The sequence below is a fragment of the Euprymna scolopes genome, chromosome 17 (assembly GCF_053919585.1).
Source record: "Euprymna scolopes isolate OS-2025 chromosome 17, ASM5391958v1, whole genome shotgun sequence".
Taxonomy (NCBI): Eukaryota; Metazoa; Mollusca; class Cephalopoda; order Sepiida; family Sepiolidae; genus Euprymna; species Euprymna scolopes.
The window spans coordinates 22,339,052-22,364,215 of record NC_136498.1 but is presented as its reverse complement, the minus strand read 5'-3'; the positions used below and the strand labels follow the sequence as shown (position 1 = coordinate 22,364,215).

The 25,164-nt window shown below is 32.2% G+C and overlaps 1 protein-coding gene across 1 annotated transcript in view; it reads right to left on the bottom strand.

The window, feature by feature from the left end:
• Positions 1 to 25,164, bottom strand: part of LOC145296712 (DNA primase large subunit-like) — a 71,988-nt gene that overhangs the window by 33,269 nt on the left and 13,555 nt on the right. Inside the window, exons 3-7 of the mRNA XM_080142695.1 lie at positions 22,248 to 22,306; positions 12,149 to 12,269; positions 8,655 to 8,735; positions 7,905 to 8,042; positions 4,899 to 5,039 (exon numbers count right to left, since the gene is read on the bottom strand). Of these exons, the coding sequence (XP_079998821.1) occupies positions 4,899 to 5,039; positions 7,905 to 8,042; positions 8,655 to 8,735; positions 12,149 to 12,269; positions 22,248 to 22,306 (540 nt within the window). The remainder of the gene's footprint in view (positions 1 to 4,898; positions 5,040 to 7,904; positions 8,043 to 8,654; positions 8,736 to 12,148; positions 12,270 to 22,247; positions 22,307 to 25,164) is intronic.

Genomic DNA, 25,164 nt, shown 5'->3' with positions numbered 1-25,164 from the left:
AGCCTGGGTGCCTGGCGTTGCCCGGGTGCTTGTAGGAGTGTGTTGAGCAAAAAAAAAAAAAAAAAATGTGTTAGTAGGCAGGCAGGCTCGACTGCGCCCATCGTCAAACCGGAAGTGACATAGGTTAAAATTAAGGCTAGACAATCGAAAAGACGATGACTTTTGAAAATATCAGCGAAAAAACGACCCCTCCCTGTAGAAAAGTGCCCAGTTGAAGGTGAAGGAATTAATGATTTTGGCCGATTTTTCGATATTTGTCATCGAAAGGGTCGAGCTTACAAATGATATCAATTTCGTTAAAATCTGTCGCCTCTGTCGAAAGTTTTAGGCAGACATACGAACATACATACACACTAACAGACAGGTGAGATTTAAATATATAGATTACAAGATTGTTTTATATTTTACGCAGACGGACCCAGTTGATCACCTGTGTCAAAGTTGCCTTAATCAGCAGCAGTGGCAATGAGTCATACATTGATTGCATCCAAGTTTTAGTCATACATTTTTATTAAAACCGCAAAAACACCAAAAATTGCAAAAAAAAAAAAAAAAAAAAAATTTTCTTTTTTTTAAAATAGTGAGTAAAATTTGAAAAAAAAAAAAATTTTATATTTCTAATTCTACATTGAAACAACACCATTATGAGTCTTATCATGTCATAAAATACCTTCCGTCTACTATGAACACCCGATATGATCTTGTGGTTTGGTATTCATTGACTGATATACTTATCAATCAGTTTTTCTATTTTATTTATAACTAGCATTTCAGCCCGGCGTTGCCCGGATGTTTGGAGGTGTATGTTGCGCAAAAAAAAAAAAAAGAAGTGGTAATAGGAAGGCAGGCTTGAACCCGTACCGCAAAGGAGGAAAAGAACAGGAAAAAAACCTGACATCTTTGCTGTTACGACCACCGCCAAACCGGAAGTAGACAATCGAAAGGAGAGGATGACTTTCGAAAATATTGGCGAAAAAAGCGACCCCCCCCCTTGTAGAAAAATGCCCAGTTGGAGGTGAAGATATTAATGTTTTTAGCCAATTTTTCGATATTTATCGTCTGAAAGGTTGAGCTTCAAAACAATACTGATCTTGGAAAAATCCATCACCACTGTCGAAAGTTTTAGGCAGACATGCAAACATACATATATACATACATTTATATATTGGTAACTAAAAATTTTCGACCCAAACCAATTAAAAAGCTTGTCCTATCTCTGAATACCTTTTATGTAAAATTTCAAATGTTTAGACCAGAAATTGCCTGAGTAATTTGGTAGAGACCACAGAAGTCAAATTTTTTTTTAACTTTGACCCCCTATTATGACCCCTTAACATTTACTGTTTTGGGCTCAAATCAAGTTATTAAGTTAGATCCATGTCCAAGGAACCTATATCTAAAATTTCAGTTATTTATACCCAAAATTGGCGGAGAGGTTTGGTAGAGTTCTCAAAGGTCAATTCGTTAAACTTTGACCTCTTAACAGCCAAATTTCTGTCCGAAAACGGATTAAAGATTTTCCCAAATCTCAGTACCCTGTATATCAAATTTCGAGTCTGTAGACTGAAAATTGCATAGAGAACTGTACACAGACACATACAGACAGACACATTCACTTTTATAGATATATAGAAATCACTTTTTATGCACTTAAGTCAGATAGTAATCTAACATGTTTCCTACTGATTTAAATATCCAGGTTTGTTTCGGTGTTATTGCAAAAGGTGACACTCTGTAAACAGTTAAACTATCCGCAATGTTAAGCATGTAAGACATCACTAATCATGCCAACTAACGCGACCTGTGGAAATTCCACAAGGACTCATTCATATGTAATATATTGATGTTGGCATTCTTTAGATGTTCAGCATAAATGGAGACGCTCTGATATTATTGTAGCTCTTTTGTTCAAACTGCAAAAGTATTTATCTAAGCTAGCAAGGACGCCTAGCATAGCCTGGTCGTAAAGTACGCTTAATGATTATTTTACTTCTTACAGATTTTGTGTATGTTATTATAGAGTTAATGTTCTATTGATTTTTATCTATTATAAAGATGCAATTTCAAAAATAAAAAATATATCCATATGACTTGGTTGCATCAGCTTGAATCTACCAAAACCAAAACTTATGAAAAAATAATGTGTGTATATATATATATATATATATATATATAAAATTATTTTTTTGCTATAATAATCAAATACCTACAGACAATAGTGTTTCATCCTTTCGGGATTCTTCAGTGCAGGGTGTCACGATTAACACCAGCCGAACGATTCGAACCCCGCACCACGAGACATCTCTGGCTCGATTATTCGGCTACCATTAACCGCGTGAAATAGCGTTGAATTTAAACATTTTAATTTTAAATGTTCATTTACGTCAATCAGAGAGTGATCTAATCGTTATACGATGATCTATGCATAAGAGCTAAATTGACCGACTTTAATTCAACTAAAGTGCTCAACGATAAGAAATGAATTTCTTAAAGGGGCTGTCATAATTATTTTTTGCTATAATAATCAAACACCTACAGACACTAGTGTTTCACCCTTTCGGGATTCTTCAGTGCAGGGTGTCACGATTAACACCATATATATATATATATATATATATATATATATATAACTTGAGTCCTTTCAGCTGAAACCAAAACCCAAACTTACAAAGAATTTTTGGTAAAATTATTTATTACAAGAAATAGAAGTCCATAACAATTAAATGACAGTCACTCGGATGTAAGTGTGACACATAGAATAAATAACACACAAGTTCTATTAATGTATAGATACCAAGTTTTGGATAAAATATGATCGAAGGGATCCTTTTCTTCTGTATTTGGTTGCATATGATCATAATATGGGCAGTTAATGCAATTTTATTAGTTACTTCAATATATTACATATAATAAAACTTGGCCATACTGTGAAATTAAATTATTTTATTAGTTAGCAGGGAGACCCGACGTTGCCTGGGATTGAACGAGAATCAACGAATGTTCTACGCTTCCAATACTCTTAATGTCAGTAAAATTGATGAAATCAATAATTTTTCAATCAAAATTGATTGACTGCTCTAATCAGGAAGCCACTACTGTGCACCAGGAGGAAGCTTCACATGTCTCCCTGTATATATTGTAGTCTACACTAAAATTATTTTATATAATGATTTGAATTAAAGTTTAAAATGAAAAAGCCAAGTATCATGGTTCAATTGTACTTTAAACAGAAACATTCATTTCGATAGTCCCATGTCATATCAAAGAATCTACTGTTGACTTCATATGCCAGACCCTTCAGCTTGTGTGGTGATAAATCTTCTCAAATGCATTAGTGATGTTAGGCTGCATAAGGTGTTAACTTTGGTCAAAACTGGACTGTTCCTTTTTTTAGTCAGATTTTTTTGATTATCAATTCTCAATATTTATCAGAGGAATTCCGATACAAACCTTACCCAAGAACACTGCCAGATACATAAAATACATTAGTATGAAATTTCATAAAAATCGGCCCAGCCGTTTTAGAGTCCATATGGAACAAATTTACACAAAGTTTCTTTTATATAATAGTAGAACCATAATTGTTTTTGTCTCCCTTCCTCAACGCTGGCAACTTTTCAACTCTTGCATTGTGATAGCCTTCTAACACTTCCCTAAATACATAACTCCATGCTTGAAGCAAGCTATATTTCATTAATAAAAAAAAAGTTGTTTTTATTCAGATTGATGTACAATTGAAATATGACAGTTAAAAGTAAAATAACAAAAAAATACAAAAAAACTTATGAATATTTTTATCAATCAAGTGTGTACACCAAAGATTATGGAAAAATATTGAATAGAATTTGAGAAAAAAAAAACAATTTAATTTTTCTAATATGCCGGATTCTACACTGAAGCAACGCAATTATAAATCTTTAAGCCAGCATATTGTAGAAGATTATCCCATTTTTCTAATATGAAGTATAAATGCAATCTTGTAGCCTGAATTGAAATTAATGGCTTTCATTTTGGGGAAGCTCCATGTCTTGATAAGAGACTTCACTCCTGATCTGAAATGGAACATACATCAAATCTGTTGCCAAGATCACTGGGAAAATGATTGGATCATGCTACCACTCCAGTAGGAATCTCACTACCTATGCAATCTTCTATCTGTATAAGAGCCAGGTACACTCTAAAATGGAATACTGTTACCATATCTGGGCAGGAGCTACTTAACGCACCTTATACAGTTTTGATACCTAGTAAGGGATGCCCTTTCCTCTTCTCTGCAATCTACTTTCCCACAGAAGAGATGCTACAAGTCTGTCTCTGCTCTATTGTTATTTTCATGGTAAGTGCTTAACTGAATTCCAATCTACGGTTCCTCTTTGCCAAACATTCAGAAAAAAAAACCCTCAACTAGTTACAACCACTATATACGATTGCCCCCAGTCTCTAACTATGCCTAAATCTAAACACTGATTCCATGAACAAAGCTTCTTTCCCAGAACTGCCCACCTGTCCCCTGGCCTGCTTCTCAGTTAAATACAACGTGGTAGCCTTCAAATCCTATGTAAACAAGTTCTTGTTGAGCCGTCTCTACAAATAATCAAATTCTACACAATTTAAACCATTAACGTTTACTACACTACCCCTTTACATTCATTAACCCTTATCCTTGAGTGGCCTTTAGCCCTTGATAAGTGGTGACTCCCAAGTAAAAAAGAAGTTTGTTGACTCTAAATAGGAAATTAATTTTATTTATTACTAAAATTCTACTCTATATTTTTGGTGTACATACACACTTGACTGATAAATATATTAACAAGTTTTGCTGTTTTTTTTTAATTGCCATATTTTGACGACGGACTAAAATGTGAACCAAAAGTTTGAGCGGTAAAATAAATGCTTACGGATTCTATCATGTCAAGAGAAACGGCACCGGAATTCGATTTGGCACTGAAATCTTCGCCAAGATAGGCTCTGCTGATATTGTTTAACAAGGGAAGTAATCGGTTATCTTCCTCCAAACGAGGAAGAGAACGGCAAGTCCTCTGCAACAGGAAAATAATTCATTAAATGGCAGGAAATAGAAAAAAATCAGAGAATAAAAACTTGTATTTTAAGTTTGAATGTGTAACAGTTAATAATGAGAAAGTTATATCACATAGAAATATGAAGTGCTTATGGTTAAGCGCTAGTTTTACTCATTTAGAACTGCTTTAAAGCTTCACTCATTTTGCGATCAAATTTCAAACAATTTTTACAGTTCATAAGACACCTTCTAAGCTATATTTTGAAAAATTCAATTTTCGTTCAGTAAAACAAAAGTTATAATAAAATTACTGTGTTCAAAAATTCTCAGAATCTGTAAGGAACATAGCAATGTTTTTTTTGTTTTTTTTTGATTGGTTGTTATATAATCAATTCTTAATGCTGCAATATTTTAAGTTATAAATTTATTATATTTTTTTACTAGATCTTGTCCTTTTCTTTTCCAGTTTTAACAACTAGTCCTTTACTTTTCCATGTTTAAGCTTAACCATATTACTTTTCATGCCTTCATTTTTCTTTTGTAATCCATGGTTTTTCCAGGCTTCCAATAAATTCACTTGTTCTTTGTTTAATTCCAGTCTTATTTTTTCGTCCCCATAAACATTTGGCCTATTCCTTATTTTTTTTGTTTAATTATTATTAATTAAAACATCTCGGGGCACTTGAACTTCCGGCAGCGAAAGAGTGAACATCGTAGCTCACCATAAACACACATGTAATAACAATGTATGGTACTAGTTTGCTTCCAATAAAATTCCCCAATTATCTCCCTTATATAATTCGCGGTTAATATTTTCCAGTGGTGAAGCAACAACCAATGAATTTAAATGAGGTTAATACAAGAGTGCTCAATACTGAAATAGGAAATATATACTTTGTATTTGTTTTATATATCATTTATGTCACTAGACATTCATGAGCATGTTTCGGTTAGTAAGTTACAAGTAACTAGAGACCTCTTCAGGTGATAATGCTTATACAAAAGTAGAGTCCGTTAGATTACAGCCCTTACTTTTGTATAACCAGTATACATATAAATGCAAGTAAAACGAGTATATATATATATATATATATATATATATATATATATATATATATATATATATATGAAAAAGGTGAAAAAGGAAAAATAATTAAACGCAGGAAGAAATCAAAATCTAAGAGAATGACAGGTTTTGTTCAGATTACGGAAAGTTTTCAGGAAAAGTCTTTTTCTACTGAAGACATTTGTTGATCCAAATAAAACTGGTTAATCACTTGTTGGATTTTGTTGTCCTTGTGTTTAGCTGTGTTTCCTTTGTTTTCCACACACACACACCCCTAAATATTTTCATAGATAAATAAAACTGGTTAGGATTTAGCAATTTTTGAAAAACAAGGCTCTAAATTTTGTAAACAAATATACCAACGGCTCACCAAGAAAAACTCATTCTGTATTCTGGTATCTTTTTTAATATGTAACTGTAATATTGATTATTTAATCTTTCTTTTCAACTGTAAAATTTAGATTCTGTCTGTACAGTTTTTTGTAAAATGAAAATAATTGATTAATTCAGAATTGCAACTTTCTCTCTCTCATATATATATATATATATATAATTAAATGGTAAATAGTAAAAAAAAAAAAAAAAAAACTGAAAAAGTGCTCAATACTACTGTAGAGCAAAAAATATATATTTTTTATTACCGATTTATTTGCTTAGTTACAATGCTTCCACTACCGGATTCGAATTAACGATCCCATATAACATTATATGATGTCTTTTTTGTTTCTTCTTCCCCGTACAAAATAGACTTCGTGGCTTAGTGGGGGATGCCCTTTTCTCTACCCTGCAACCTCTCTCCTACAGAAGAGACGTTGCGAGCCTATCTTTGTTTTATCGTTATTTCCATGGCAGGTGCTCGTCTGAACTCCAATCTCTGGTCCTCCCTCGCCAATCTTTCACAAAAAACACCCGTCTAGCTGAATCCACTGTGAAAAATTTCCCCCACTCTATATCTGTGCCTAAATCAAAATGCGGATTCCATGAACAAAGCTTCTTTCTTAGAAGTGCACGCCTGTGGAACTCTGTTCCGTCTGCCTGCTTCCCTCCGGACTACAACTTGGATGTGTTCAAGTCCAATGTTAACAAATTCCTAATGAACCGCCCGCTTAATTAAACACTTCATCAAATCTCCACACTAAGGTAATGTACTTGCAATAACCCTTATCCTTGAGTGGCTTCCGGGCCTTGATAAGTGGTGATCACTGTGTAAAAAAAAAAAAAAAAAAAAAAAACATAATAAACTTTCAAATCTGTAAGGTCTGACGAAATTATCGGATTGTGAATTTGATTCCGCTAGTCGAAACGTGTAACTAAGCAGATAAAAACAGTAATAAAAAAAAAAGTATATATATATAAGAAAAGATAAAGAGATGATGATTAAAGTTATAAAAGAACTTTATTACATTATCATGTCAATAAGGTTAAGGATGATCACAATAACCGAAAAGAAAAAAAGTGGCATTATACATTTTTGCCCATACATTTTATGTAAAGCTGATTTTTTAGCTTTGAAATGCCATGGCTTAAAGGTTTTTATTTACTTTTTACTTATTGTAATCATCCTTAATCTCTTGACATGTTAATGTAATAAAGTTCTAATGTAACTTTAATCTTCTCATGATTTGCTCCTTTTAACCAGGTAGAGCTTTATCTATCTGGATAGTTTGGTTTCTTCTCTGAAAAATTTACTTTCTTCAAGTTAACTTTATCTCTCTTTCTATATATAACAAGAATTTAAAAACCAAACACACAGACATACACAAAGTGGTTACACAATTTCATTTACAAATTTAGTAATTTCGAAATTGATAAACTTACAGCAAGGGCCTTGGAGATTTGCTCTCGAAAATGGTTGCTTATAATAGATATCAAATCACTAAACTTTACGTAGGCGTATCCTTTTTGCAGGTAGACTTTTCGACTTTTCACCAGATCAAGGACATCTGTGAAAAATACCTTGGAAAAAAGAAAAAAAAAAGAAAAAGAAATTGAATAAAATGTCTTTTCAAACATTTTCTTATTGGGTATAAAAAACACACAAAAAGAACAATATATAAATTTTATTGATTTTTTTTTTAAGTGTATAATTTAAACTTGTTACTTTAGAGAAAAGATGTATTGTATCCAAGCTTTTGATAAACTTAATTATTTTATTTTTATGTATTGTATCCAAGCTTTTGATAAACTTAATTATTTTATTTTTATGTATTGTATCCAAGCTTTTGATAAACTTAATTATTTTATTTTTATGTATTGTATCCAAGCTTTTGATAAACTTAATTATTTTATTTTTATGTATTGTATCCAAGCTTTTGATAAACTCATCGCAACATTTTCATTCATATTTTTCACTTGGCCCAGCAACAGGAAATTCAGTTTTAAACAAAATAAATGAGGAAATAAAAGACTTGTTTTTAGAACTGGAAATCAGGCTCAAATTTTCCCAGATTCTAATCTCCAAAGTATTACTTACCAAAACATGCTGCGCAATGCATGTTTACACGACAGCCATTGATTGCAGAAACCGCACCTGCATTTCAGACACTATGACTCAAAGCCCAAACTTACCTTATAATATTCAGATTCCAGAGATCCTTTTCCACATTTATTCAACTTGTTTGCAAGTGCATCTCTTTCGGAATCATCAATCTAGAAAACACAATCAATACAATAGTTATCTGCGTTTTGAATTCAGAACAATTTATTTCCAATATGACATGCTTATCCATAACTTCGTCCCACCATGAAAAAAGAAAAATAACAAAATATCCTTATATATATACACCCATGACAGAACAAAAATATTGTATACTAAAAATTACGTACACTGATTAAACCCCTCGCCATGTTAAAAAAAGGCTTTCTAAAATTTCGCAAACATTTGAATTATTTGGAATTATCTCCCTTATCCTACAAAACATGGAATCAAGAGGTCATGAATCGTTTAGCCATAAAACTTGACTTTTCAAAAAAAATTTTTTTTTTTTTTTTAATCAAACCATTAAATCAATTTATCTAATTTTTTGGGTATGATATTTTCTGTCATGGGTATGTACACCAGAAAGATGTTTTTCTTTATCTGTGGTAGTTTTGTTTTATCAAAAGGATGGGTAGTTATAAACTTGCACCTTTATTTTATTAAGAGTTGACTTAGCTTGAGTGAAAAGTATTTTGGGCTTAGTTATAACATTGTGATACAGGACAAATAAGAGAAATTAATGATTTAGAAATATATATATAATAGAAGTATAATCACAAAAATAAATCTACTGCATAAGCAAGAAAATGAACCAAGAATTTTAAACTTAAATTAAAACTTTTAATTTTGACAGAAACTAATGTATGTATGGACAGATAGTGCTCCTGCAAAAGTTTCTTTATCTCATCCAATGTTATGACAGGTTAACAGGAGTTCAGGTACAAATGTATGGTGTCTGGTTGGTTGGTTGGTTTTATGGCATGTCAACCATTTTTTTTTTTTTTTTTTTTTTAAATTTTGGTTATATAACTATGTGCATTATAAATTTTATGCATCCAGATAATCTGGTGTTCAGTGTCTATGCTTATATAGTTAAATAAGGTACTTTTTTTTTATTGAGTATCCCTGTTATCTTCAGATATTTGAGGAGGGTAGTTGGGTCTACACGAGTGAATATGTCCTGTAAAGTTTTTTCATTATATAGATTTAGGCAGCTTATTTTCAGGTCTTCACATCTTGTCAGTATATGATTGACTGTGTATGGCTCCTAGCAGGGTATGAAAAGTGGGGCTTCCTCTTTTTGAGTCGGCAGGAGTGTGTTATAGAGGTATGACCTATTTGAAGTCTTGTTATTTTAAGTTCCACCTTTCTAGTCATTCTTTTGTTTTTTGGTACAGTTTGTTTTCAGTACAGGACCTCCACGACTCTTGCCATGTATTTCTAATATATTTATTAATAGCTTGTTTTAAATTAGTATAGGGGATCTTGAGTATCCCAAAACAAAAACCAATCCAATCCTATACCAAGAAAAATAATCAAATATCCTAAACACTCAACAATTTTTACAGAGTTCAAAAGATGGAGATAACATTGGATGTGCAGCCATACACAATAAGACAATCCTATCAAAAGATTACCAAAGCATCCACCTACAATGCCGGAGTATCGGCCATTAGTATGGCACCTGATCTTATAGAATTCATTATTTGTTCAGATGCCAGATTAGTACTTGTTACACTAGAAAATAGGAAACTGGAGATCCCAGTAATCACTAAAATCTTAAATAGAATTTATGATACTTCCAAAAATAAAAACGTCCTTTTTTGCTAGATATCAAGTCATCTATAATATAAATCTTACCTGTCTGTTTAAATGTACGTATGTATGTATGTCTGTCTGCCTAAAACTTTTGACAGAGGCGACAGATTTTCCCAAGATCGGTATCATTTTGAAGCACGACCCTTCGGACGATAAATATTGAAAAACTGGCTAAAAACATTAATTCTTTCACCCTCAACTGGGCACTTTTCTATAGGAAGAGGTCGCTTTTTTGCCAATCAAAAGTCATCGCCTCTTTTCGATTGTCTAGCCTTAATGTAAACCTACGTCACTTTTGGTTTGTCGATGGGTGCAACGGCTAACAGGTTTGAGCCTGCCTGCCTACTACCACTTTTTTCTTTTTTTTCTTTTTGCACTCGCAATTTTGTTTTTTTTTGTTTTGTTTTTTTGCTCAACCAACACTCTTACACACACACAACTTTCTTTTCCGCCTTTGCGTCAAGCATTCGAGCCTGCCTGCCTACTAGCACTTTTATTTTTTTTGCTCAACACACACCTACGAAACACCCGGGCAACGCCGGGCATCCAGGCTAGTCTAATCTATAATATAAATCTCACCTGTCTGTCTAAATGTATGTGTATATATATATGTATGTATGCCTGTCTGCCTAAAACTTTCGACAGAGTTGACACATTTTCACAAGATCGGTATCATTTTGAAGTTCAACCCTTCGGATGACAAATATTGAAAATTGGCCAAAACATTAATTCCTTCATCCTTAACTGGGCAGTTTTCTACAGGTAGGATCGTTTTTTTCGCTGACATTTTTTGCAAATCATTCAAAGCTCGCATAAAAAGCATTATTTCGACCGTTTATGACGTCACAACCACGATGAGCTCATCGATAAGTGTGTTTGTTTTTTTCACCTCTTTTTCCTGTCGCGTTACAGGTTCAAGCCTGCTCACTACTCCTATTTTTTTTTTTGCACTCACAACCCTCCCCACCTTTTTTGTAATTCTCTATCTATATAAGAGCCAGGTACGTCCAAGGATGGAGTACTGTTGCCACATCTGGGCAGGAGCTACTAGAAAGGACTTATTCTGCCTTGATAGAGTTCAAAATAGACTTTGTAGCCTAATAGGGGATGCCCTTTTCTTTTCCCTGCAACCTCTTTCTCACAGAAGTGATGTTGCGAGCCTATCTCTGCTTTGTTATTTTCATGGCAAGTGCTCGTCTGAGCTCCAATCTATGCCCCCCTCCTCGCCAAAATTTCACAAGAAACACTAGTCTAGCTAAAAACACTATCAATAATTTCCTCCACTCTTTATCTGTGCCTAAACCGAAATGTAGATTTCATAAACAAAGTTTCTTTGAACTGCACGCCTGTGGCACTGCCTTCCGTTTACCTGCTTTCCAGCTAACTACGATATGGTTGTCTTCAAGTCCAACATAAAATGGTTCTTGATGAGCTTTTCCACTTAACAAATTTACCACATTTCTATTACTAACGATTACCATATTTTCCAATTGACTACTGTACACTCCTTAACCCTTATCCTCGAGTGGCCTCTGGGCCTTAATAAATGGTGATGCCTATGTAAAAAAAAAAAAAAAAAAAAAAAAAAAAACATTTTTACTTCACATGAAGAATACAATTTTCATATATTTTCAAGAATTTTTCAAGTCTTTGCGAACCCTGTTTATTATCAACAAGATCAACTTATGACAAGTGCATAATGAAAAAGGCAAAGAAAAACAGTAATCATCTTATAAAACAACAATAATCTGGTGAAAGTGCTAACCTTCGTATAACCAAGATTGTTTTCAGATGCAAAAACCTTCTTTTCATCAGTATTAAGATTTGAAAATCTGTAGCGAAACAAATCCAATTCCTGTTGCAGGAACCAACGGCGAAGTTCGTCTCTAAAGTAAAGAACCAAAATGAAAAATAAAAGAAAATTACAAAAATAGTTTGAAAATAAAAACAATAAAGAAATAGAAAAGAAAAAACAATAAAGAAATAGAAAAGAAAAAACAATAAAGAAATAGAAAAGAAAAAACAATAAAGAAATAGAAAAGAAAAAACAATAAAGAAATAGAAAAGAAAAAACAATAAAGAAAAGAAAAAACAATAAAGAAAAGAAAAAACAATAAAGAAATAGAAAAGAAAAAAACAATAAAGAAATAGAAAAGAAAAAACAATAAAGAAATAGAAAAGAAAAAACAATAAAGAAATAGAAAAGAAAAAACAATAAAGAAATAGAAAAGAAAAAACAATAAAGAAATAGAAAAGAAAAAACAATAAAGAAATAGAAAAGAAAAAACAATAAAGAAATAGAAAAACAATATAGAAAAGAAAAAACAATATAGAAAAGAAAAAACAATATAGAAAAGAAAAAACAATATAGAAAAGAAAAAACAATATAGAAAAGAAAAAACAATAAAGAAAAGAAAAAACAATAAAGAAATAGAAAAGAAAAAAACAATAAAGAAATAGAAAAGAAAAAACAATAAAGAAAAAGAAAAAACAATAAAGAAAAAGAAAAAACAATATAGAAAAGAAAAATATAAAAAAGAAAAAATATAAAAAAATATAGAAAAGAAAATACAGAAAAGAAAAAACATAGAAAAGAAAAAACATAGAAAAGAAAAAATATAGAAAAGAAAAAATATAGAAAAGAAAAATATAGAAAAGAAAAATATAGAAAAGAAAAATATAGAAAAGAAAAATATAGAAAAGAAAATACAATATAGAAAGGAAAATACAATATAGAAAGGAAAATACAATATAGAAAAGAAAATACAATATAGAAAAGGAAAAAACAATATAGAAAGGAAAAAACAATATAGAAACGAAAAAACAATATAGAAAAGGAAAAAACAATATAGAAAGGAAAAAACAATATAGAAAGGAAAATACAATATAGAAAAGAAAATACAATATAGAAAGGAAAATACAATATAGAAAAGGAAAATACAATATAGAAAGGAAAATACAATATAGAAAGGAAAATACAATATAGAAAGGAAAATACAATATAGAAAGGAAAATACAATATAGAAAGGAAAATACAATATAGAAAGGAAAATACAATATAGAAAGGAAAATACAATATAGAAAGGAAAATACAATATAGAAAGGAAAATACAATATAGAAAGGAAAATACAATATAGAAAGGAAAATACAATATAGAAAGGAAAATACAATATAGAAAGGAAAATACAATGTAGAAAGGAAAAAACAATATAGAAAGGAAAAAACAATATAGAAAGGAAAATACAATATAGAAAAGGAAAATACAATATAGAAAAGGAAAATACAATATAGAAAGGAAAATACAATATAGAAAGGAAAATACAATATAGAAAGGAAAATACAATATAGAAAGGAAAATACAATATAGAAAGGAAAATACAATATAGAAAAGGAAAAAACAATATAGAAAGGAAAAAACAATATAGAAACGAAAAAACAATATAGAAAAGGGAAAAACAATATAGAAAGGAAAAAACAATATAGAAAGGAAAATACAATATAGAAAGGAAAATACAATATAGAAAGGAAAATACAATATAGAAAGGAAAATAAAATATAGAAAGGAAAATACAATATAGAAAAGGAAAATACAATATAGAAAGGAAAATACAATATAGAAAGGAAAAAACAATATAGAAAGGAAAATACAATATAGAAAGGAAAATACAATATAGAAAAGAAAATACAATATAGAAAGGAAAATACAATGTAGAAAGGAAAAAACAATATAGAAAGGAAAAAACAATATAGAAAGGAAAAAACAATATAGAAAGGAAAATACAATATAGAAAGGAAAATACAATATAGAAAGGAAAATACAATATAGAAAGGAAAAAACAATATAGAAATGAAAAAACAATATAGAAAGGAAAATACAATATAGAAAGGAAAATACAATATAGAAAAGGAAAAAACAATATAGAAAGGAAAAAACAATATAGAAACGAAAAAACAATATAGAAAAGGGAAAAACAATATAGAAAGGAAAAAACAATATAGAAAGGAAAATACAATATAGAAAGGAAAATACAATATAGAAAGGAAAATACAATATAGAAAGGAAAATACAATATAGAAAGGAAAATACAATATAGAAAGGAAAATACAATATAGAAAAGGAAAATACAATATAGAAAGGAAAATACAATATAGAAAGGAAAAAACAATATAGAAAGGAAAATACAATATAGAAAGGAAAATACAATATAGAAAGGAAAATACAATATAGAAAAGAAAATACAATATAGAAAGGAAAATACAATATAGAAAGGAAAATACAATATAGAAAGGAAAATACAATATAGAAAGGAAAATACAATATAGAAAGGAAAATACAATATAGAAAGGAAAATACAATATAGAAAGGAAAATACAATATAGAAAAGGAAAAAACAATATAGAAAGGAAAATACAATATAGAAAGGAAAAAACAATATAGAAAAGAAAATACAATATAGAAAGGAAAATACAATATAGAAAGGAAAATACAATATAGAAAGGAAAATACAATATAGAAAGGAAAATACAATATAGAAAGGAAAATACAATATAGAAAGGAAAATACAATATAGAAAAGGAAAAAACAATATAGAAAGGAAAAAAACAATATAGAAAGGAAAAAAACAATATAGAAAGGAAAAAAACAATATAGAAAGGAAAAAAACAATATAGAAAGGAAAAAAACAATATAGAAAGGAAAAAATATACTGTAAAAATATAGAAAGGAAAAAACAATATAGAAAAAAATATAGAAAGAAAAAATTACAAAGAAAATGTTTTTAATTATTTTCTTTTATCCAAACAATGCATATTGCTACCGGAGCATATAAGGTTACTATGATATGGTCTAGATTTATAAGGGACACAAACTGGGTGTGGAGTTGGACAGCAAGTTGTTTGTTCACATATTTAAACATAAACATATATGGAATATATACTTTTGAAATGACAAGTTCATCATCATCATAGTAGTATTTGGTTTAACATTCATTTTACGTCATGGCATGTGTTGGACAGCTTGAAAATTGACTTTCAAACTAACATTCACCAAATCATCATTTAAATTACATAAACTGAAATGACATTTACATTTTCTTTGGAAGTCATTTTCTTAGTTGACGCCATATGCCTTTCCTGTCTCAATCAGTGTGATGATGTGGAGACCAGTTACCGGTTTATTTACTTGCTTCCTTCTCATGAGGGTATCGCTTAACACGAGTTTGATTTTTAATGTAAGGAAACCCAGCTCCCAAAAAGAGGAATTCTGATTTGAATTCAAATAAAAATAAAAATTGCTTTAGTTGAGAAGGATTTTGATTTCACTAACAGAAAAATGAACTATAGTACCAAAACAGATACTACACTTTTGTTTCTAGCACAAGATCAAGGAACTTGTCTATTACGGATTACCACTTTTTGATTTAAGATGCAGAGAAAAACTAGACAGAAAGCACAAATGCTAACAAGTTTGTTCGTTTCCAACTTACTAAAAATTGTTTTATATTTCTATTCTTCAAAATGTAGAGAGTACGTTCATGTCGGTGTATAAGAAACATTCAAGCAGAGGAGTTCTTACATTTTTGCTGGTATTTTAGACCTTGTAATGGAAGGTCAAGCTAAATACTACGGACATATGCTGCTTTTTTTTTACTACACGAGAAAAAAAAAAAGCTACAGAAACTTGTATATGGTATGGATCTAATGAGAATGCTGTTACAGAACAAGCATGCCAGAAATCGTTTGCTAGATTCTGAAAAGGAAAATTTTCAGTGAGAAATGTTCCTCGTTCTGGCTGGTCAAAGATGACCAAGTTAAAACTGTAGTTGAATAAGATTGTCATTTGACAACCAAACAAATCACATGCAAGAACTCCAAATTGCACATAAAAATGAATTGCATAAACTTAGTTATAACATCTACTTTTAAAAAAAAAGTTTAACCTTTTGGACAAACAAAAAGGTGAGACTCAGAGTCCAAGGATTCCAACATATTCGATTTAACTCCATATTTTAAAATCTTCCAATATTCAGACTGTTGAATCTTCAGAGATTAAAAAATCCAAGTATAACACTTAGTATTCTTATGAGTATGACCGATTCCTTTAAAACTCTCCAACTCTGTAACCTCTGGTCAGCACAGGGTTCAAAAGTCAACTAGCTAATAACTTTAAAACTAAATTGGCCTCTTTTTTAGGCATGATTCGCTTTGACTACTAATACATATACGGTGCCATTCCAATATTATTGACATGCGATTTGCTTTGCACATCTTCGATTTGCAGAAAAACACAATAGATTAATTTTTCAGGATTAATAATCTTCTTTATCTGACTCACTATCTCTCTCTCCTCTTTAAATTATTTGCATCATTCATCTAGATAACCAGTGACCCAATGAAGGATGTTTTCTCTCTCGGGGATTTAATGAACGATGTCATCCTGCAGTCATTCCTTCATGACACCATCACGTGTGCATCACGACGAAGATCCACAGAACTTTAGTAGCTAATTAGATTTGAAAGATATGTTGCACCCGATTTACGTACATCACATTAGTGAAGAAAAAATTTATTGCCTACTAGCATTAAAAACACTCGTCTGCCTACAACTACTGTTCGAGAACTTGCTTTTGAATTAGGCGTAACGTATACAATGATTTCTAACCATGTGAAAGATTAGAAAGACAAAAAAATCTTGATAATTGAACAACCAAAAAAAACCCATTATTACGTGTCATCATCCCTTCTTTTACGTAACATAAACGACCCGTTTCTCAGGCAGGTTGTGACTTGCGATGAAAAGTGGGTTTTAACGACAACCGGCGACACTCAGCTCATTGGTTAGACACCAATGAAGCTGCACAACACTTCTCAAGGCCATGCTGACTGTTTGGTGCTCTGCGACTGGTCTCATCCATTAAAGTTTTTTGAATGCAGGCGAAACCATTGCGGTGGGGACATACTATCAGCAAATGGATAAAATGCATCAGAAACTACAATAATACTCCACAACAATGCCCGACCACACGTTGCTAAACCGACCCTCCAGAAGTTGAACGAATTGGGATATGAAACTCTGCTTCATCCGCCATACTCTCCAGACTTATCTACTGACTACCACTTTTTCAAGCATCTCAACACCACTCTGCATGAGAAATGCTTCAAAAACATAAGCAATATCAAAAACACTTTCAGCGACTTCATAGCCATCAGCAAGATTTTACATTACTTCATAGCCATCAGCAAGATTTTACATTACTTCATAGCCATCAGCAAGATTTTACATTATTTCATAGCCATCAGCAAGATTTTACATTATTTCATAGCCATCAGCAAGATTTTACATTACTTCATAACCATCAGCAAGATTTTACATTACTTCATAGCCATCAGCAAGATTTTACATTACTTCATAGCCATCAGCAAGATTTTACATTACTTCATAGCCATCAGCAAGATTTTACATTACTTCATAGCCATCAGCAAGATTTTACATTACTTCATAGCCATCAGCAAGATTTTACATTACTTCATAGCCATCAGCAAGATTTTACATTATTTCATAGCCATCAGCAAGATTTTACATTACTTCATAGCCATCAGCAAGATTTTACATTATTTCATAGCCATCAGCAAGATTTTACATTACTTCATAGCCATCAGCAAGATTTTACATTATTTCATAGCCATCAGCAAGATTTTACATTATTTCATAGCCATCAGCAAGATTTTACATTATTTCATAGCCATCAGCAAGATTTTACATTACTTCATAGCCATCAGCAAGATTTTACATTATTTCATAGCCATCAGCAAGATTTTACATTATTTCATAGCCATCAGCAAGATTTTACATTATTTCATAGCCATCAGCAAGATTTTACATTACTTCATAGCCATCAGCAAGATTTTACATTATTTCATAGCCATCAGCAAGATTTTACATTACTTCATAGCCATCAGCAAGATTTTACATTACTTCATAGCCATCAGCAAGATTTTACATTACTTCATAGCTATCAGCAAGATTTTACATTATTTCATAGCCATCAGCAAGATTTTACATTATTTCATAGCCATCAGCAAGATTTTACATTATTTCATAGCCATCAGCAAGATTTTACATTACTTCATAGCCATCAGCAAGATTTTACATTATTTCATAGCCATCAGCAAGATTTTACATTACTTCATAGCCATCAGCAAGATTTTACATTACTTCATAGCCATCAGCAAGATTTTACATTACTTCATAGCTATCAGCAAGATTTTACATTACTTCATAGCCATCAGCAAGATTTTACATTACTTCATAGCCATCAGAAAGATTTTACATTACTTCATAGCCATCAGCAAGATTTTACATTACTTCATAGCCATCAGGAAGATTTTACATTATTTCATAGCCATCAGCAAGATTTTACATTATTTCATAGCCATCAGCAAGATTTTACATTATTTCATAGCCATCAGCAAGATCTTACATTACTTCATAGCCATCAGCAAGATTTTACATTATTTCATAGCCATCAGCAAGATTTTACATTACTTCATAGCCATCAGCAAGATCTTACATTACTTCATAGCCATCAGCAAGATTTTACATTATTTCATAGCCATCAGCAAGATTTTACATTATTTCATAGCCATCAGCAAGATTTTACATTACTTCATAGCCATCAGCAAGATCTTACATTACTTCATAGTCATCAGCAAGATCTTACATTACTTCATAGCCATCAGCAAGATCTTACATTACTTCATAGCCATCAGAAAGATTTTATATTACTTCATAGCCATGTAGTATCTGTTCTTCAGATGCTGCACTTCCATTTCTTGTTCTCTTTCGGTGGAGGAGAAATCCTTCACGACTGAGACAATTTTTATTTTTGTACCTTTTCTCCACGTTAAAAAACGACCCTGGTGTCTAACTCTGTCCCGTGGGGAAGCATAGTAAATAGGTACTTCATAGCCATCAGCAAGATTTTACATTACTTCATAGCCATCAGAAAGATTTTACATTACTTCATAGCCATCAGCAAGATTTTACATTACTTCATAGCCATCAGGAAGATTTTACATTATTTCATAGCCATCAGCAAGATTTTACATTATTTCATAGCCATCAGCAAGATTTTACATTATTTCATAGCCATCAGCAAGATCTTACATTACTTCATAGCCATCAGCAAGATTTTACATTATTTCATAGCCATCAGCAAGATTTTACATTACTTCATAGCCATCAGCAAGATCTTACATTACTTCATAGTCATCAGCAAGATCTTACATTACTTCATAGCCATCAGCAAGATCTTACATTACTTCATAGCCATCAGCAAGATTTTACATTACTTCATAGCCATCAGCAAGATCTTACATTACTTCATAGTCATCAGCAAGATCTTACATTACTTCATAGCCATCAGCAAGATCTTACATTACTTCATAGCCATCAGAAAGATTTTATATTACTTCATAGCCATGTAGTATCTGTTCTTCAGATGCTGCACTTCCATTTCTTGTTCTCTTTCGGTGGAGGAGAAATCCTTCACGACTGAGACAATTTTTATTTTTGTACCTTTTCTCCACGTTAAAAAACGACCCTGGTGTCTAACTCTGTCCCGTGGGGAAGCATAGTAAATAGGTACTTCATAGCCATCAGCAAGATTTTACATTATTTCATAGCCATCAGCAAGATTTTACATTATTTCATAGCCATCAGCAAGATTTTACATTACTTCATAGCCATCAGCAAGATTTTACATTACTTCATAGCCATCAGCAAGATTTTACATTACTTCATAGCCATCAGCAAGATTTTACATTACTTCATAGCCATCAGCAAGATTTTACATTACTTCATAGCCATCAGCAAGATTTTACATTACTTCATAGCCATCAGCAAGATTTTACATTATTTCATAGCCATCAGCAAGATTTTACATTATTTCATAGCCATCAGCAAGATTTTACATTATTTCATAGCCATCAGCAAGATTTTACATTATTTCATAGCCATCAGCAAGATTTTACATTACTTCATAGCCATCAGCAAGATTTTACATTACTTCATAGCCATCAGCAAGATTTTACATTATTTCATAGCCATCAGCAAGATTTTACATTATTTCATAGCCATCAGCAAGATTTTACATTACTTCATAGCCATCAGCAAGATTTTACATTATTTCATAGCCATCAGCAAGATTTTACATTATTTCATAGCCATCAGCAAGATTTTACATTATTTCATAGCCATCAGCAAGATCTTACATTACTTCATAGCCATCAGCAAGATTTTACATTACTTCATAGCCATCAGCAAGATTTTACATTACTTCATAGCCATCAGCAAGATTTTACATTACTTCATAGCCATCAGCAAGATTTTACATTACTTCATAGCCATCAGCAAGATTTTACATTATTTCATAGCCATCAGCAAGATTTTACATTATTTCATAGCCATCAGCAAGATTTTACATTATTTCATAGCCATCAGCAAGATTTTACATTATTTCATAGCCATCAGCAAGATTTTACATTACTTCATAGCCATCAGCAAGATTTTACATTACTTCATAGCCATCAGCAAGATTTTACATTACTTCATATCCATCAGCAAGATTTTACATTACTTCATAGCCATCAGCAAGATTTTACATTACTTCATAGCCATCAGCAAGATTTTACATTACTTCATAGCCATCAGCAAGATTTTACATTACTTCATATCCATCAGCAAGATTTTACATTACTTCATAGCCATCAGCAAGATTTTACATTATTTCATAGCCATCAGCAAGATTTTACATTACTTCATATCCATCAGCAAGATTTTACATTACTTCATAGCCATCAGCAAGATTTTACATTACTTCATATCCATCAGCAAGATTTTACATTATTTCATAGCCATCAGCAAGATTTTACATTATTTCATAGCCATCAGCAAGATTTTACATTACTTCATAGCCATCAGCAAGATTTTACATTACTTCATAGCCATCAGCAAGATTTTACATTACTTCATAGCCATCAGCAAGATTTTACATTACTTCATATCCATCAGCAAGATTTTACATTATTTCATAGCCATCAGCAAGATTTTACATTATTTCATAGCCATCAGCAAGATTTTACATTACTTCATAGCCATCAGCAAGATTTTACATTACTTCATAGCCATCAGCAAGATTTTACATTACTTCATAGCCATCAGCAAGATTTTACATTACTTCATATCCATCAGCAAGATTTTACATTATTTCATAGCCATCAGCAAGATTTTACATTATTTCATAGCAATCAGCAAGATTTTACATTACTTCATAGCCATCAGCAAGATTTTACATTACTTCATAGCCATCAGCAAGATTTTACATTACTTCATAGCCATCAGCAAGATTTTACATTATTTCATAGCCATCAGCAAGATTTTACATTATTTCATAGCCATCAGCAAGATTTTATATTATTGACATAAATGCACTTGTTTTGTGTTGATAAAAGTGTGTTGATTCTGATTATTTTGATCAATAAATTTTTGTTGGAGCCGAGATATATTCATTTGAATTTCAGAATTAAAAACTGCAAGAACTTTCTTGTCAACCTGATATAGTATGCCCATCTATACATATACACACTGGCTATTAGATAAATTTTTTTTTTTTTTTTTTTTTTTTTTACACAGTGATCACCACTTATCAAGGCCCGGAAGCCACTCAGGGATAAGCCTTTTTAGAAATTAAAAAATATCTTGCATCCTTTTGATTTCTACTTAAAACTACCTTGAGCCTTTTGCAGAGTTCCTAGAATTTTTTAAGATTTGTGAACACATATTTTTTTAAAATTGAATACTTACGATCTACAGTAAGCCAATCGAAGGATATGATGAGATATGCGATCAAATTGTCCTGAAGTCTGAGAAAAATTGAAAGAAAAATATGAAAAAAAAAATCAAAATATATATAAAAAAATTTTAATATAATTAAAAAAAAAAAAAAAAAAAAAAAAATCGGTTCTTGTACAGTTTCATCAAGACATTAAGCAATGAAAATGGGGGGAAAAATGGTAGGTTACTTTTAATGCATCTAAAACCTATCTTTATATCATCAACGTTCTGATCCCCATCTGGCATCAACTGAAATGAATGGCTCTCGTCTTGAGGAGGCTCCATGTTTTAACAAGCTTCTGGGCTTGACCTTTACCCCTGATCTAAAATGAAATACATACATCAAATCTGTTGCCATAGTCATTGGGAAAATGATGGGATCCTTCTATCAATCCAGTAGATTTTTTTTTTTTTTTTTTTTTACAAGGTGGTAACCACTTATCAAGGCCCAGAAGCCATTCAGGGATACAGGTTATTGTAAGTACAGTACATTAGTGTGGATATTTAATAAAGTGTCTACTTAAGGGGACGGTTCATCAGGAATTTGTTTATGTTGGACTTGAAGACATCCAAGTTGTAGTCAGGAGGGAAGTAGGCAGACAGAACAGAGTTCCACAGGCGTGCACTTCTAAGAAAGAAGCTTTGTTCATGGAATCTACGTTTTGATTTAGGCATAGATAAAGAGTGCGGAAAATTTTTCACAGTGGATTCAGCTAGACGGGTGTTTTTCGTAAAAGATTGGCGAGGGGGACCAGAGATGGGAGTTCAGATGAGCAATTGCCATGGAAATAACGATAAAACAAAGACAGGCTCGCAACGTCTCTTCTGTGGGAGAGAGGTTGCAGAGAAGAGAAAAGGACATCCCCACTAAGCTACGAAGTCTATTTTGTACTCTGTCAAGGCAGGATAGACTGTTTTTAGCAGCTCCTGCCCAGATATGGCAGCAGTATTCCATTCTTAGACGTACTTGGCTTTTATATAGATAGAGAATTGCATCAGTAGTGAGATATCTTCTGGAGCGGAAGAAGGATCCCACCATCTTTCCAGCGACCTTGGCAACAGACTTGATGTATGTGTTCCATTTCAGATCAGGAGTAAAGGTCAAGCCCAGAAGCTTGTCAAAACATGGGGCTTCTCCTAGACGAGAGTCATCCATTTCAATTGATGCCAGATGGGGATCAGAGCGTTGATGATGTAAAGATAGGAGTTTGGTTTTTGGATGCATTAAAGGTAACCAGCCACGTCTTCCCCCTCTGAACCACTCGTTCGAGATCAGAGGAGAGAGAATCAGAGAGAGCTTTGTCATTTACAGCCTTTGATGTGTTGCCGTAGATGGTCGTGTCTTCAGCATAGATGTCAACGAATGATTTAAGTATGTGTTTAGGGAGATCATTGATGTAGATCAGGAAGAGAGTTGGGCCCAGGATGGACCCTTGAGGGATTCCAGCATTAATACTGTGGGCCTCTGATTTTTGTCCATCAACCACTACTCTTATGAGCCTATCAGAGAGAAATGATTTAATGATAGAGCGAATATTTCCAGTTATACCGTAGCTGGAGATCTTGTGAAGTAGGCCTTTATGCCATACCTTGTCGAAGGCCTTTGATATGTCAAGAGCAATTGCCTTGGAAAGGAAGCCTTTGTCAAGAGATTCACTAATCCTATGAGATATAACCGTTAGCACATCTGCGGTAGATCTTGCAGAACGGAAACCATATTGCGTGTCACTAAGAAGGTTATTTCTGCTGAGGTGGTTGACTATTTCTCTATTTACCTGCTGATGTAATTCTCTATCTATATAAGAGCCAGGTATATCCAAGGATGAAGTATTGCTGTCACATCTGGGCAGGAGCTGCTAGGAAGACCTTATCCTGCCTTGACAGAGTTCATAATAGACTTCGTAGCCTAGTGAGGGATGCCCTTTTCTCTTCCCTGCAACCTCTTTCTCACAGAAGAGACATTGCGAGCCTGTCTGTTTTATCGTTATTTTCATGGCAAGTGCTTATCTGAGCTCCAATCTATGGTCCCCCTTTGCCAAACATTCACGAAAAACACCCGTTTGGCTGTAAACACTATCAATAATTTCCCCCACTCTTTATCCGTGCCTAAACCTAAACGTAGATTCCATGAACAAAGCTTCTTTCTTAGAACTGCACACCTGTGGAACTCTCTTCCATTTACCTGCTTTCCAGCTGACTACAATATGGTCAAGTCCAACGTAAACAAGTTCTTGATGAGACGTTCCCCTCAAGTAATCCAATTTTACCAAATTTACACTTCTAACGATTACTATATTGTCCTTTTGACCAATTTACACTCCTTAACCCTTATCCTCGAGAGGCCTCTGGGCCTTGATAAGTGATGATTCCTTTCTAAAAAAAAAAAAAAAAAAAGGTTATATTGTACGTATCTGTTTTGGACTAAAGATCGCCTAGGCCACAATGACAAAAAAATTTGTGTATTCATTAAAAATGTTTTTTTATTATTATTTTATGAGAAATCATTTTGAGTTAAAACTATTGAAAAATACACATTTTGTATTAAGAAATACAAACTTTAAATATGTAAAAATTAGGCAATAAATAACAAGTTATCCAAAATGGCTTACAACTTGTTGTAAAAAGTGAAACACCATTGTCCGAAAATGAATCAGAAAACGAAACTAGCACCTTCTTTATTATTGTAAAGACAATGCAGAAATATTAAAGATAAAAACTGTTTGTTTAATTTATTATTTTGCCTACTTACAATGCCTCCCCACGGGACAGAGTTAGACACCAGGGTCGTTTTTTAACGTGGAGAAAAGGTACAAAAATAAAAATTGTCTCAGTCGGGAAGGATTTCTCCTCCACTGAAAGAGAACGAGAAATGAAGTGCCGCATCTGA